The 14,854-nt window shown below is 53.3% G+C and overlaps 1 protein-coding gene across 4 annotated transcripts in view; it reads left to right on the top strand.

Annotated features, from left to right (window-relative positions):
• The window catches only part of SCARB1 (scavenger receptor class B member 1), a 79,466-nt gene extending 65,001 nt beyond the window's left edge, over positions 1-14,465 (top strand). The window contains exons 9-13 of one of the 4 annotated variants that reach the window (XM_027125105.1): positions 1,952-2,025; positions 5,482-5,533; positions 6,435-6,581; positions 9,684-9,812; positions 13,482-14,465. In XM_027125105.1, coding sequence (XP_026980906.1) covers positions 1,952-2,025; positions 5,482-5,533; positions 6,435-6,581; positions 9,684-9,812 — 402 coding nt within the window. In that variant the 3' untranslated portion in view covers positions 13,482-14,465. Of the gene's footprint in view, positions 1-1,951; positions 2,026-5,481; positions 5,534-6,434; positions 6,582-9,683; positions 11,606-13,481 lie in introns of those variants that run through there. The other 3 variants (XM_027125107.1, XM_027125108.1, XM_027125106.1) reach the window with 3 other exon arrangements.
• The last annotated feature ends 389 nt before the right edge of the window (positions 14,466-14,854 follow it).

The following is a 14,854-nucleotide window of genomic DNA, read 5'->3' as shown; positions in this document are numbered from 1 at the left end:
GTGTGTGTGTGTGTGTGTGTGTGTGTGTGTGTGTGTGTGTGTGTGTGGTGACAGACGTGGGCTCACGGGTCCAAGTTTCTGTTCTGAGATTGCGGGGTGGTGGGGGACAGGCGGGGCTTTGCCCAAGAAGAGGAGGCTGGACAGTCAAGGAAGGAAGGAGACACATTTCCTGGAGAAGGAAGTGGCCTGAGTGGAGACCCCAGAATGTAGAGTCTAGAAAGCAGGATGTGTCGGGTCTCCAAGATCACCCCCAAGTTGGAGGATTTGCTAGGAGGACTCCCAGGACCCAGCATATGGTGGTACCCAGAGCGGTGATGAATTGCAGTGAAGGACACAAGGCACAGTCAGCAAAGGGAAAGGCGCACGGGGCGAAGTCTGGGGGAACCAGGCACAGGCTCCCAGAGCCCTCTCCCAGGGCAGGGGTCACACAGGACACCCTTCATTCCCCGAGTGAGGTGTCCTCTACCAGGGACGCCCAGTAGAGACTCAGTGCCCAGGATTCTTACTGGGGCTGGTCATATAGGTGCTGTCTACCTGGCACAGACCGAAATTCCGGACTCCCAGAAGGAAATCAGGTGTCAGCATAAACCACAGTGTTTGTACAAACTGTCCTGGTACAGTGAGCCCCTCTTATCTGTCAGGGAGAGGTGGGAGCCCTCCTGAAATCCAGGATCGCTGACACCAGCCAGGGACAGCCTTGCTAGCAGGGCAGCCTCACCCCTGCTGGCTCTTTTGCACACGGGTGATCTCACTCCCATCCCACCGGGTTCTCAAGTTCAAGATCTCACTCCCATCCCACCGGGTTCTCTCTGTCCTGGGAGCACGGCCTTTGGCCAGTTGCTCTGTACCCCTGGGGTCCCAAAGGACCTCAGGATGCCAGGCTATATTGGAAGATAATGCCCTCTCCCACTGGTGTATGTGGTAACAACACAGCATTTATAGCTCTGAGTGTGGCTGTCTTGCATCCCTTATTTTGCCCTTGCAGAAACCCTGTGAGGTGGGCAGAGTTGTCTCCACTTTCCAGATGAGAAGAGTCTCAGCTAAGAAGCAGCAGTCTGTCCTCAAACCTAGGTTCCTTTCCACTCTCATTTCCTGACATCACTCTGGAAGCACCTTCCTGGTTTTGGTCTTATACGTGTGTCACTTTTTGTGTTATTGACTTACTACTTAAAAAAAAAAAATCTCATAAAAAAAAAAATCCTGCACAAAGGAAGCTTTCTATCACGACCTCAAATCGGAAATTAAAAGTGTCTCTGAATAGGGAATTCTCTGGCGGTCCAGCGGTTAGGACTGTGCGCTTCCACAGCAGGGGGCGCGGGTTCGATCCCTGGTTGGGGAACTAAGATCCCACAAGCTGTGCAGTGCAGCCAAAGAAAAGAAAACTGTCCAAGTAAAGAAGCAAAATAGCTCTAGGCTCTCTGTAAAATAGCGCCGCCTGCCCTTGGCGCGAGCCTGAGGCCAGCTCTGCTGAAAAGGAGATCGGGTGGGGGTGTATTGCGGAGGCACCAGGGGCCGAGCCAGCTCCCTGCAGACTTTCTCTTTGAGACGCTGGTGGGGAGGGAATGGGGGGTGAATGGAGAAGACAGTGACTTTATTAACATGTAAATCTATTTTATTTTATTTGGAGGCTGGAGGGAGGGGCGATGACTGGGAAACGTCCTTCTGCACTGGGGGATGCATTATGCAAGAGAACAGATGGAAAGGGTTAGTTCTTTTTCCATCCAGAGCGAGGCTGGCTCACCAGAGGGGATCCCTCGAGGTCGTGGACGTAAGAGCCATTTGGGGAACATGTGTTTACCCATCAGGGCTTTGAATGGGTAGCGGAAGCCCCATCGGATGGGCAGTTCATTTGGGATACGTACCCTCTTGAGCGTGACCAGGGAGAGGGCCATTTGAAGGGGTCCCCAGGGCTCCAGGGAAGCCGGGCCCCTCACTGCTCTTGTCACTGCAGGTCACCGGAATCCCCATGAACTGCTCTGTGAAACTGCAGCTGAGCCTCTACATTAAGTCTGTGAAAGGCATCGGGTGAGTGGGGTCTGGGAGCCCCGGGCTGCCTTGCTGTTGAGAGATCAGGGACTCGGGACTCTGGCCATGTCCTTCGGAACCTGGCATCTGGGGACAGAGATGGTCCTTCGGGATATGGAATCTGGTCCCTGCCCCTTGAACCCCTGAGGGGGGTCTTAGCTCTCAGCCGAGCCCAGACTGCATCCTGACATCCCTGCCCTGTACTCTCTTGACATTTGTCCCCCAAATTAGCCAGACTCTTCCATCCAAGCTGTCTCCCATTCGACAGAGTAGCAAAAATTAAATCCTGCCAAAACCAAGTGTCTGTAAGTGGAAACTTAGCAAACAGTCTTCTGAAGTGAGACCGTTCACTTGATGGGAGGAATTCTTTAAGCACTGGGTTTCTTTTTCTTTTTTTGGAGTTGGTTTTCAGTAACCGCTTTATCAAGATTTAATTCACACAGTATAAAACTCACCCTTTAAAAGTGCACAGTTCGGTGATTTGTAGGACATTCACGGAGCTGGGCAGCATCACCCCAATCAATTTTGAAACATTTCCATCCACCCCCTCCAAAGAAACCCCACACCCTTTAGCAGTCACTGCCCATTTCCCCAGCCCCAGGCAACCCTTAATTTACTTTCTGTTCCTGTGGACTTACCTATTCTGGCCATATCATGGGAATAGAATTATATAATATGTGTCTGGCTTTTTTCACTTAACATGATGTTTTCAAGGTTCATCCATGTTGTGGCCTGTGTCACGGCTTCATTCCATTTTATGGCTCAATAACATTCCATTGCATGGAAAGACCATGTTTTTATTCATCAGTTGATGGACATTTGGGTTGTTTCTACTTTTTGGCCATTATGAATAGTGCCGCTTTGAATATTTAAAGCTTCTGTGTGGATGTATGTTTTCTCTTGGGTAGATACCTTGCAGCAGAATTGCTGGGTCATATGGTGACTCTATGTTTAAGAGTTTCAGGAGCTGCCAGACTGGTTTCCAGGGTGGCTGCGACATTTTACACTCCCACCAGCAGCGTGGGAGGTGCCAGTGTCTCTACATCCTTGCCAGCTCTTGTTATAACATCGAGTTAGGATAGAGCTGGGTGAGGGAGCACACTGGTCGTTACGTCAGGGTCTGTACTTCTTTATTTTTAAAAATTTTTTTGGTCGCGCTGTGTGGCATGCGGGATCGTAGTTCCCCAACCAGGGATCGAACCCGTGTCCCCTGCCTTGGAAGCACAGAGTCTTAACCTCTGGACCACCAGGGAAGTCCCCTGTACTTCTTAGCATATTTGAAATAGTTTCATTAAAAAAAAAATTCCCCCAGAAAGATTGCTGGGCTGCAGGAATGTGAGCATCTGTTTGGCTTTGTGAGACACCTCTCAGCTGGAAAGAATAACGCTTTGTCTGAGCTGGTGAGCCTGTCAGTGCAGCTCATCCTTACTCCCCCACTAGCTTTTCATTTTTACATTTTGAGGCTGCTCAGAGAGCTTGTTCCTGAAGCGTTTGTGGCGGGTGAAACAGCCCCACGCGTGCATTAGGTGTCTGCTGCCCAGACGTGAGCTCCACAGGGCTCCCGTCCCTCAGCGCCTGGGCTGCTAACTTGGATGTGCAGGGCCGGCAGGTGACTAAGTGGAACCCGTGGGGATGGGACCAAGGGCCAGCCTCTGTCCAGCGCCAGGGCCCACGCACTCAGTGTGGCCACATCCTATGCATTTGCAAATGCATTTTTCAAAATCTGGATGTTAACACACATTTCACCTGTTGGGAGTTCAGTCAGATTTTTGACGAATGCTGCTCAAGCCAGCAGTCTGTCTGGGTGGCTGGATTCTGCCTGCTGGTGGCCCTGAGCCACCACCCTGATGTCTCCGGGCCTCTGTGTTCCCATCTGTTCGGAACCAAGGCCGCACAGCTGCCTGGCTGCCCCTGTGGGCTGGGATGGTGGTCCCAGGGGCGGTGGTCCAACAGCAGTGCTTGTCAGCATCTCCCAGGGCTGTCGAGGAACCTGTGTGGGAAATGTCTGGAGACACCGCCGCCCGCCCGGAAGCAGAGCTGTCTGGCTGTGACTTGTCTGAGGAACTTTTGTGCTGTTTGCTCACAAGATAAAGGCAGCAGGGTTGCACACTCTGTGCATTCAATTGACATCGGTTCTTACAAACTCAGATTAAAGAGGCTGAAGTGAAGGGGATGCGCCATTGTATTTCCAGAGCGTCCTCCGTGTCTGTCTCCTCTGTAGGTGATACGGTGTAAATTCATTTCACTGCACAGTACTCTATTGAACAAGCGCTTTTTGAGAACTGTGATTGAGGATTTTGACCTTCTGTGCTGGCTCTGGTGCCTGTCCCCTGAGAGAGTACCAGCTCCCCTCCAGCTGTGCCTTCTTTAAGCAGACCCAGGAATGGTGAAGTTACAGAATATTTGTTTGTCCAGTTGTTTGCAGGCATTTGACAACAAGACAACAATAATAAACATCGAGCACTATATGTCTTTTTTTTTTTTTTTTTTTTGGCTGTGCCACACGGCTTGTGGGATTTCATTTCCCTGACCAGGGATTGAACCCAGGCCACAGCAGTGAAAGCCCAGAATCCTAACCACTAGGCCACCAGGGAACTCCCCTAGAGCACTTTTTATATGCTGGGTTTTTTTCATGGTGTCACGTTCCGTCCTCACTAGAGCCCTGTGAGGAGTCCATTATAATCCCCATTTTACAGAGGAGGAACAGAGAGGGTAAGTAGCATGGCCAAGGTCACACAGCTATCTAGTAGCTGACTGTGTCGGGGGTCCCCAAGACCACTCTCGGGTTTGATGATTCACTGGGAAGACTCAGGGGACCCAGCATGTAGTTAATAGTCACGGCTGTGATTTACTACAGAGAAAGGATTCAAAACATAATTGGCAAAGGGAAAAGGCTCACGGGGTGAAGTCTGGGGAAACCAGGCACAGGCTTCTAGAGCCCTCTCCCAGGAGGGTCACACCGGGACACGCTTCATTTCCCCAGTGACAAGTTGTGACAACATGTGTGAAATGTCCCCTACCAGAGATGCCCAGTAGAAACTCAGCACCCAGGGTGTTTACTGGGGGCTGGTCACGTAGGCACCTTCTGCTTGGCACGGACCCAGATTCCAGACTCCCCAAAGGAAAGCAAGTGATCAGCATAAACCGTGTTGTTTGTTTTCTGGGCGTATTGCCATCCGGAATAAGATCGGGATTCTGTTTCTAAAAAAAGAACACATGGGTATCAGCTAGGTCCCTGGCAGCCCCTCCACGTAAGAATTTTTCATTTAAAGAGATATTGTTGGGTCGTCAGTTTGTGCCCTGTCAGGAGATGCCCATCGCTCAAGCCCATGCCGACCAAGTTGCTGCAACGTCAAATCCCTCCTGACCCTGGGGCTTCCGATCGCAGGTCCAGAGCTGCCTGATCTAAGACACCCTGACATAACTTCTCACTTGCTTGGTCTCGCTTATTTCCAGACAAACTGGGAAGATCGAGCCGGTGATCCTGCCACTGATGTGGTTTGGAGAGGTAAGGCTGCTTCCCTCTCCCCGGGTACTGGGCACCCGAGGGCGTGGTGTCTGATGCCTCAGTGAGGAGTTGATGTGGGCATTTGGGGCAGGAGGCTGTGTGTGGTGGGGAGGCTAGGCTGGGGGAGCTGGACTGAGTAATGCAGAACCATCTGTTAGAAACTTCGCCCTCTCTAAGCACTTTATGTCAGTTATCCCACTGGGTTGAAAGGATCACACGAGATGAGGAACACAGGAGCTGCATGAAACTGTAAAGTCCCTGGTCAGGGTGTAAAATAATTTTGTTAATGCACATGGCCCCTTCTCCTGAGATGAAGGGAAGTTGGTTTTCAGGGTGTCAACTTTTTATTGAAATTTCTTCTCTCCCAGCTTTTCAGGGTTCCTTCTGGCTTAGCTCGTTTTAAATCAGGGTGAGCTAACCGCTGGATCAGACAGGCTTCAGATGTCAAGCTCACTTCCCACTCACATCACAGTCTGATGGGGGGCAGGCGGAGCTCTGCTCCACGCAGACATTCAGGGACATCCAGGCTCCTTCCATCTTCTGGTCCTGCCCTCTCGGAGATCTTCAGAATCCGTCTCCATTCAGTAAATTGGGAAAGAGATGGAGAGAATCATATGGGAGCCAGGCGTGGAAGTTGCAGCATCACTGTGCCCCCATCCCATTGGCCAGAACAAGTCATATGGGCCTGCCTAGCTGCAAGGAGTCTGGGAAATGTAGTCCTGTTGTGTGGCCCCAGAGGAAATAAGAGGCATGGCTGGCTCCATCCATCGCATGCTCTGGCCAGTGGGCTTGAGATGGGAAAGGGGTTGGGGGACAGAGGGGTGTGGTGTGGGGTGGCGTCTGCACCCTCAGCCCACAGTACGTGGCACCAGTCCACTTGTTTGTCTTTCTCCTTCGCCAGAGCGGGGCAATGGAGGGTGAGACCCTTCAGACGTTCTACACCCAGCTGGTGTTGATGCCCAAGGTGCTGCGTTATGCCCAGTACGTGCTCCTTGCCCTGGGCTGCGTCCTGCTGCTCATCCCCATCGTCTACCAAATCCGGAGCCAAGTAGGTGGTGGCCAGAGCCTGGCCGGGGCCGAGTGGCCCCTTGCTTGCCTGCTTGGGGGAAGGAGGGGCTCAGATCAGATCCCCCAGCAGCCCCTTACTGCTGTGCCCACGGACACCTTCAGCCTGCAGCCCGCCTCGGGCGGCAGTCCTAGGTCTCCGCCTGGGCTGGGGAGCTGTTGCCGCATCCTTGCTTCTCTTGCATGTTCTGTTGCCACTTCTCTGCCTGTTCTGGGAGGCCTGGAGACCCTCCCTTGGAGGGGCTGCAGGTGGTTTTGGATCAGGAGACCTGGTACTTGAATGGTTTGTTCTTCAAGTCAGCAGCTGCTGGCTTTCAGGCTCTGGCAGGTACAGGGACACGACAGTGAACAAGGCAGTTGCTACTCCCGGGGGAAGGGGGGTGCGGGGACTGGCATTCTAGTTGGAAAGACAGGTGGAAACCAAGTAAATAAACAGAAGAGATGATTTCACCGATGATAATAGAAAATGTGATGGGCTTAGGGCAGTGCTGTCTGATACGAATACAACATGAGCCACGTGTGTGATTTTAAATTTTCTAATAGCCACCTTAAGTAAAAGGGAATTAATTTTAATCATATCTTTTATTTAACCCGAATATATCCAAAATATCAATATGACCATGTCCACGTGTAATCAATATAAAAAATATAAATTTTTTACATTTTCTTTCTGGTTAAGTCTTTGGAATCCGCTGTGTATTTACATCAGGTCTTGACTGGGACTCGCCCCTTTTCAAAGTCTCAACGGCCATATGTGGCTACCAAGTTGGACACCGCAGCACCCAAGGGCGTTGGCGACAACTATAGAGACAATGTCAGAAAAGGTTTCTCGGAAGAGGTTGAATTTAAGCTTAGAAGTGAATGCTCAGCACAGAGTCAGGGAAAGAGTGCTCCGGGTGGAGGAATGGCCAGTGCAAAGGCCCTGAGGCAGGGGTGGGTGAGGTGTGTTGGAGGCTCCCGCAGGGCCAGGGTGGCTGGAGGGGAGTGGGCATGGGGGCAGCGGGGGAGGAGGTGGTGTCTGAGAGGCCGACGTAGGTCATGCCTGGTCCTGTAATGCAGGGTGAGCAGCTTGGAACTGATTCTGGGGGTGACGGGAAGCTGTTGGAAGCTGTAAAGGAGAGGAGTGAATAGGTCAGTTAACGTGTGGCCGCTTGGTCTTCAGATGGGAGAGCGGAAGCAGGGGGACCAGTGAAGAGGCCCAGGTGAGCGAGGACGGTGGCTTGGACCAGGATAGGAGCAGGTATTTGGGGAAGGGAGCACGGATGGAGAAGAGCCCTGAAGAGCCAGCCCTGGGGCATCTACCATTCAGAGGCAGGAAAAAGAGGGGGCGACAACAAATGCCCCCCTTTTTTGGCCGCGTTGTGAGGCATGCAGGATCTTAGTTCCCCAAATAGGAATCGAACCCATGCCCCCTGCAGTGGAAGTGCATAGTCTTAACCACTGGACCACCAGGGAAGTTCCAACAAATACACCTTCTTGATTTGCATCATTCATTCATTCATGGCATTCACTGACACCTTCACAGCTTATGGGGGGGTCACTGTGCACAGTTCTGGGGATACAGACATGAGTAGGATGTGAGGTCCGGAGACCAGGGGGCTTTAAGCAAGTTACTGCCGTCACATGGTGACAAGGCCCGTGGATGCAAGGCCCCCGGGGCAGCGGGGATGGGTGGGCAGCTACCTGGTGGACAGGGGACCCTGCTCAGTGGCAGGGAGTCTTGAAAGGCCATTTTGAATCCATGAACCAGAACCTGCCCCCCCGGTGCCCCCTGCCCCCCGAGTTGTCCTGGAGCCACAGGCCTCAGCCTCGGTCGGGGGCTGCCCAGCTCCCCTGCTGCCCCTCGGGCCACCTGCAACGCCTGCTTTCTTGCTTCAGCTCCAGCCAACAGCGTTTTCTCTTCTTCCTCTTCCTCGGAGGCAGCTCGCACGCTCGCTCGCTTAACTTGCTTGTTTGCTGGGGCGAGGATAAACCTTTCCAGGCTCTTAACCTGGGCTTTCAGACCCTTAACCTGATTTCCCTTCCAAATTCCCAGTCCTCTGGGGGAAAAGGTTTGCACTGGTGTGAGGGTACCAGGGCCTCTGGTGTTTTGAGCCCCCAGTGAACGTTGGGGGCTCGGTCCTCTGTCACTGCCCCAGCCAGAGCAGAAGGGAACTCCCTAGGGTTTTTGGAATGAATTATGCTGGGAGGACAGAGGGGCCAGAAGCCCTAGCCCCCAACCCATGGATGCCTCCCTGGGGCCAGCATGGGTTTCCAGGAGTGAGGCCCAGGGGAGCAGCGGTGAGGGGCTGGACCAGACAGCCTCTGCCCTCTGTCTCTCCTAATGGTCCGTCAGAAGGGGGAGGGGGAAGACGGTGAGGATGAACAATGTGAAAGCTTCCCTGCTTCACACCCCCCATCCGTGTCCCCATATCCGATAAGAATATCATCGTCTCCACTGACCATGGTTGAGGCCCCTCCCCGCAGGTTCTGCTGGAGGCCCAGTCGTTGAAATTTATCCCATTATGTATTTTTTGGTTTAGCAGGGGTTAGGCCTTACGTGTTTTTATGTATCTGTCCTGATAGGGGAGGAAAAAAAAAAAGAATGGCATGTCGTTAAACTCAATGTATTTTAATTTCTCTTCAAAGACGTTTTTCTTGTCAAGTCATTCTTGAAAGAAAAAAATTTTTTTTTTAGACAGAAATGTCGCTGTTTCTGGTCGATTTAAAATGCCACCCACTAGCTCAGTCAGTGGAGCACGAGACTTAAAATGCCACTTGCTCAGCTCTCTGAGTCTCGGCCAATCCACCCTGCCCAGCACGGCCCATCTCCCCTCCGTGATTCGGCTCAAATTTTCAGGCTGACAAACCCTTTTCAGCTCGGCTTGCCCGTCTGACCAAGTGTGTTTCCTGAAGATGCTCGTCTTTCTGTCTTTGGTGAAAGACACCATCACTCCCCAGGTCTCAGCCAACTCCAGTCATTAATGGTGGTTGGACTCTAGAACTCTGTACCCCACCCTCTGCTTTTTGAAAATCGGAGAACCGTGTAAAAACCGTGTGTGTTCGGCTGCAACGTCAACTATAAATTAGCTTGGTTATCTTCTAGGAGAAGTGCTATTTATTTTGGAGTAGTAGTAAAAAGGGCTCAAAGGATAAGGAGGCCATTCAGGCCTATTCTGAATCCCTGATGACATCAGCTCCCAAGGGGACTGTACTGCAAGAAGCAAGACTGTAGGTGGGTACCAGGTAACGCCTCTCGCCCCCCATCCCCTCCCATAGTGAGTAGAACTCTGGCGGCTTGAAACGCTTGGGATCTCACACATCTCTTCAGCCTGAACTTCACCTGGAGTGTCTACAGATTGAAAATACGTATTTGTATATTTTGTTGTCTTCTTACGTTCCGAGTGATCCCAGGCGTGGTAGGCGATGGAGGGTGACTAGTGGGCTGGTGTCTTGTTTGCAAGGTTGTCTTAGAAAGGCAGGATCGAGGTTTAGGTCTCAGCTGCTTCTCAAACCTCTGGTGCGATATAGACTCTTCTGGGAAAGTCTGCGAAAAAATGCAGAACCACAGACATCCTTCTAGACCTCTTGGAATAGCATCATGGGTGGGGCCCAGGAATCTGTATTTTAGTGGCCCCCTAACAGGATCCTGATGTAGATAAGTTTAAATAAATCCGGATGACTGGCCAAGACAAAAGAATTTAGGCATCACCTGGGCACCAAGTGTAGATCTAGGACTCGGTCTGAGGGTATGGTTGCCAGACTGAGCAAAAACAAGCAGCCCCAGAAACAACAACAACAAATGGACGCTCAGTTAAATGTGAATTTCAGGGAAACAGTGAATGATTTTTAGCCTAAGTGTGTCCCATGGAATTATCAGGACACGCTTCTACTGAAAAACTGTTTGCTGTTTACCTGAAATTCACATTTAACTGGCTGCCCTCCTTCATCGGGCAGCCTACCTGCGGGAGACGGAGGCTAGTGCCTTTGGGGGTTCACCTCCTGGGCTGTGTTCCTTTAGGTCTGAGGTCTTAGGAGAGCCAAGTCCCGCCAGGGGATGTGACAGGCAGAGCTCTGGGCCCTACGGTTGGGGTTTGGGCGGGGGTGAGTCGCCCTATGCTTATGCCTCGGATTATAGCTTTTGGTTTCTGAAAAATGTACCACCTCTCCAGCTTCTGGGGCTGGGCCTGCTCGGGTTTAAATAGCTTTCCTGAGAGCCACAGGCTGGGGATGAGGTGACAGCCCTACTCTTTGGGACCAGTTGGCGGCTTCCAGTTTGCTTGGATTGCCAGGGCCGGAGGAGGAGATAAAATAGAACATGGGCGCTGGGCGTGGGTGGGTGTGTTGGCAGGTACTGCCAGCCCTGCAAGGAGCGGGAGGGAGGGACCGCTGTGCCCCCAGCCAGGCTCTGGGGGGCTCCTACTGCCGATCTGGGGATAAGAGAGCCCGACCACGTCAGGGCTGGGTGTTAAGGGGGTTGTCTTCCTGAGCTTAGGGGGCAGGGTGTCCTAGCTGGAGACGAGCCCCCCGTTGCCTTCCTCTCTCCCAGAATTCCTCTTGGGACGCCCTTCTTGTGTACAATTTGGCCCCATTGGCACCCCTGCCCCCTTGCAGCCACGATTCCCTTCTGCAGAAACTTGCCTGGCGTTCTCGCGGTGCAGGGGTGGGGTCTTCAGGCACAGAGATGGGGGTTATTTGCTTTTAGCATAGATAGAGCTGGTGTTCGTGAGGTCTCAGCCCCATGGCTGCACCTCCCTGGACACAGCCAGGATGTCCTGCTCCCTGCCCCCCCCCAAAATAAAAATAAAACAAAACCAAAGCTGGAGTCTCTTCGTGATTTACCAGCAGAATCCAAATGTCAAGTTATTAGGGAAGTTTTTGATTAAAGAGATGCTACTGCTCTGTCTTCTGGAAGACAGGTCAGCCTTCGGCCCGGATGAGACCCCTACCCCCCGGTCACGTGTACTTGGGGAAGGCAGTGTCCTGTCGGGTCTGCTTTAGGGGACCAGACACCTGGGAAGCGGCCAGTGGTCCTGGAGACCTGGAATCCCTGCAGCTCGGCCTCTAGCCTGTGCTGAGTCCCTGGGGACGGTCCTATACCTTGCCCCGCGTCTGGGCACGGGGGGTGGCCTTGAGGGGCTGCTTTGCTCCAGGAAAGGGAGGACATGGGGCCTCCACTAGCCCAGAAGGGTGTTTTTGTGTGAGTAAGAAAGGACAGCTCCTCTGTGCAGACATGGCCTGCTTTAGGGCTGAGGGCTTGGCAAACAGAGTACACCCCGTTTATACCCACTTGGCTGGGTGCCCTTGTGCAGTGAATAGCCTGGACAATGGTACTGGGCAGCCCTTCAGGGACATGTTCCAGGATCACCTCTTGCAGTCTCATGATTTCTCTCGTTAATTCCAAGTCCTCATTCCTCAGTTAAACGGAAGTGTATTCCCTGAAGGTTTGTACATGTGTCTTTCTTGGGAAGACAGTTTCCCCTTTGCAATTTTTTTTTTTTTTTTTTTTTTTGTGGTACGCGGGCCTCTCACTGTTGTGGCCTCTCCCGTTGCGGAGCACAGGCCCCGGACGCGCAGGCTCAGCGGCCATGGCTCACGGGCCCAGACGCTCCGCGGCATGCGGGATCCTCCCGGACCGGGGCACGAACCCTGTCCCGTGCATCGGCAGGCGGACTTTCAACCACTGCGCCACCAGGGAAGCCCTCCCCTTTGCACTTTTGAGCGAGGCTTTCTCCAGTCGTGGCTCTCTGGGCCCACATCGCTAAGAATCCCCCGCCCCCCGACCCCCGCTGTCCCATGCTGCCTGTGTGTCGGGGGGTGTGTCGGCAGAGGCGCACGCCCACCCCTCCTTGCCCCTGGCTGGAATGTGGCTCGGTGCGCGGAAGCCTGAGCTCTGTCCCCGAGGAAAGGAGTCAGGAGTCCCCCAACGCTCCCCACCCAGAGTGGGGTTTGATTTACCCCACCCCGCGGTGAAGCAGGCCCCTGGGGGTTGTGAGCAAAGGCCCAGGTGGGTAGGGGCGTCCGGGGTTTTCCGACCACAGCTGCTGGGCAAGGAAGCGTCTCCGTTCTTCGAGGGGAAGGAAGCCAGGGCCTGGGGGGATGAAAAGTTGCCCCCAATTCTTATCATCATGGCTACCTTTAAAATTTTCCTTAAATTGAGAAACTTAAAAATGTAAAACTAGATGAACTGCACGCTCTGAGTTCCCTCTCACCCAGACCCAACAACCCGGCTAACATTTTGTCGTATTTCACCTTTTCCCTGTGTGTCCTTTGCCCCCCTCGCCAAGTCCCACTGCCCCTCCCCCTCTCCCCAGAGACATCCATCGCTAGGAATTTGGTGTTTGCATGTTTCTTCCCCTCTAAGTCTGTATATATGTATCCACGAACGACAGATAATTTTTAAAAAGCTTACCTCCGTGGTGTCAAACTATATGAATCACTCCGCAGCTGGATTTCCCCTCTTCAGTTTTCTGTGTGACAGCTGTGTAGGTTGACTACGATCTTGTAACTCTGTCTTTTAAATGCATTCTGATATCAGTGGACATTTAGGTGGTTTCCAGCTTTTCTGTGTTAACGGTATTGCTTATATAAGCCCTGGACTCCTTGCTCTGCCCTTCTCACTGTGTTAGGCAAGTCTCTTAGGGTCTCAGTTTCCCCATCTCTAAGATGGGTGAGAGCATGGCAAGATGGTGTTTCATGAGATTAGGAGACCCTTTGTAGTGGAGTCCCAGGAGTCTGTAGGTCACTCCAGTCTTCTCTCATCTCGAGCTTGATGGGGGGGGTGCAGATGGGGGCTCCAAGGGGGGTTTCCATGCTGGTGGAGGATGTACGGGGCGGAGCCAGGGTCCGGGCGGGGCTTGGTGGGCGGGGCTTAGTGATGCAGCACCTCCCCTTTTCTCCACAGGGTCCCGAAGATGCCGCCAGCCAGCCCAGCTTGGCTACTCAGCCAGACCAGCTCTCCAGCCCCTACACCCCGCTTCTTCAGGACTCTCTCAGCGGACAGCCCACTAATCCCAAAGTCTGAGCCACCCCCTGCTGCCACATGCCTGTCGCACACTGCACACACCCCCAGCACGTGTCCACGTGTGTGCACAGGTGTGTGCAGACACTCAGGGATGGAGCCGCTGCTGAGGGGACTTGGGGAGAGGCTCGTCAACAAGCACTGTTCCGGAACCTTCTCTCCAAGTGATCCACAGGCCCGACCACAGGTGTTGTGGGCACAGGGTCCCCTCCCTTGGGTGAGCGAGCCTGAGCTCTTGAGGACTCAGGTCACCTCTCCCCAGCGGTCCTCTCCATCAGTCTCGAAACACTGCAGCCCCCGCCTGGTGGCTCGCCCAGGCAGGACAGGGCCTTTACTCCGAGGGGCTGTGGCCGCTGTCCCGAGACCTAGCCCAGGAGTGCAGACTGCTTGTGCACCAGCCAGGTGGGCCGCGGGCCGTGGCTCAGCGCCCAGCCCGGACCTGGAGCTGTGGCCACTGGACACCCATCTGGGCCTCAAAACGGAGATGCCTCCGACCACATCCTTAACCCCCTGCAGGATCGTGATCTCCCTGAAGTCTACACAGGCGCCGGATTTGGGTGTCTGCGCCCCTTCCCTCCAGCCTAAACTGACATCATCATGTATACTGAGCCGGCCACTCCCTGGCTGGGGTGGCAGGAGGCTGTGCCCCGAGCCGCCCCCCACCAGGGTCCTCAGCTCTTCGGTGCCGGGGAGGAGGTGGAGAAGCCCCGGGCCCATCAGCCTGGGTGTCTGGTCGGGTGACCCGTCTGCCCGGGGCTCCTGGTCTCCAGGGCAAGCCTCTGTCTCTTTTCTACTGGAAGAGAAATGAATTTTATCATCTTTTAAAAATAATTCACAGTTGAAATAATAAACCTTTTAAAAAAGTGACTGAGTCTGTGACAGCCTGTTTGAGGGGGGATGGGAGGGCCCCCTGGGAAGTTCTGGGCTCTTCTTTTCTTAGCCAGTAGCTCCTTTCTGGTTACTGCCATGAATGTCTCTCAGGGACTGGGCTGCAGACTTGCCTTTCCCTTGTTTTAAAATTTACTTATTTATTTATTTTTGGCTGCGTTGGGTCTTCGTTGCTATGCGCGCGGGCTTTCTCTAGATGTGGTGAGCGAGGGCTACTCTTCGTTGCGGTGCGTGGGCTTCTCATTGCGGTGGCTTCTCTTGTTGCAGAGCACGGGCTATAGGTGCGTGGGCTTCAGGAGTTGTGGCTCGCGGGCTCTAGAGCGCAGACTCAGTAGTTGTGGCGCACGGGCTTAGTTGCTCCGTGGCAT

Source organism: Aethalodelphis obliquidens, unplaced genomic scaffold (genome assembly GCF_003676395.1).
Source record: "Aethalodelphis obliquidens isolate GAN/ISIS:26980383/991018 unplaced genomic scaffold, ASM367639v1 scaffold28, whole genome shotgun sequence".
Lineage (NCBI taxonomy): Eukaryota > Metazoa > Chordata > Mammalia > Artiodactyla > Delphinidae > Aethalodelphis > Aethalodelphis obliquidens.
The sequence above is the reverse complement of the archived record's forward strand: the minus strand, read 5'-3'. Positions and strand labels throughout refer to the sequence as shown.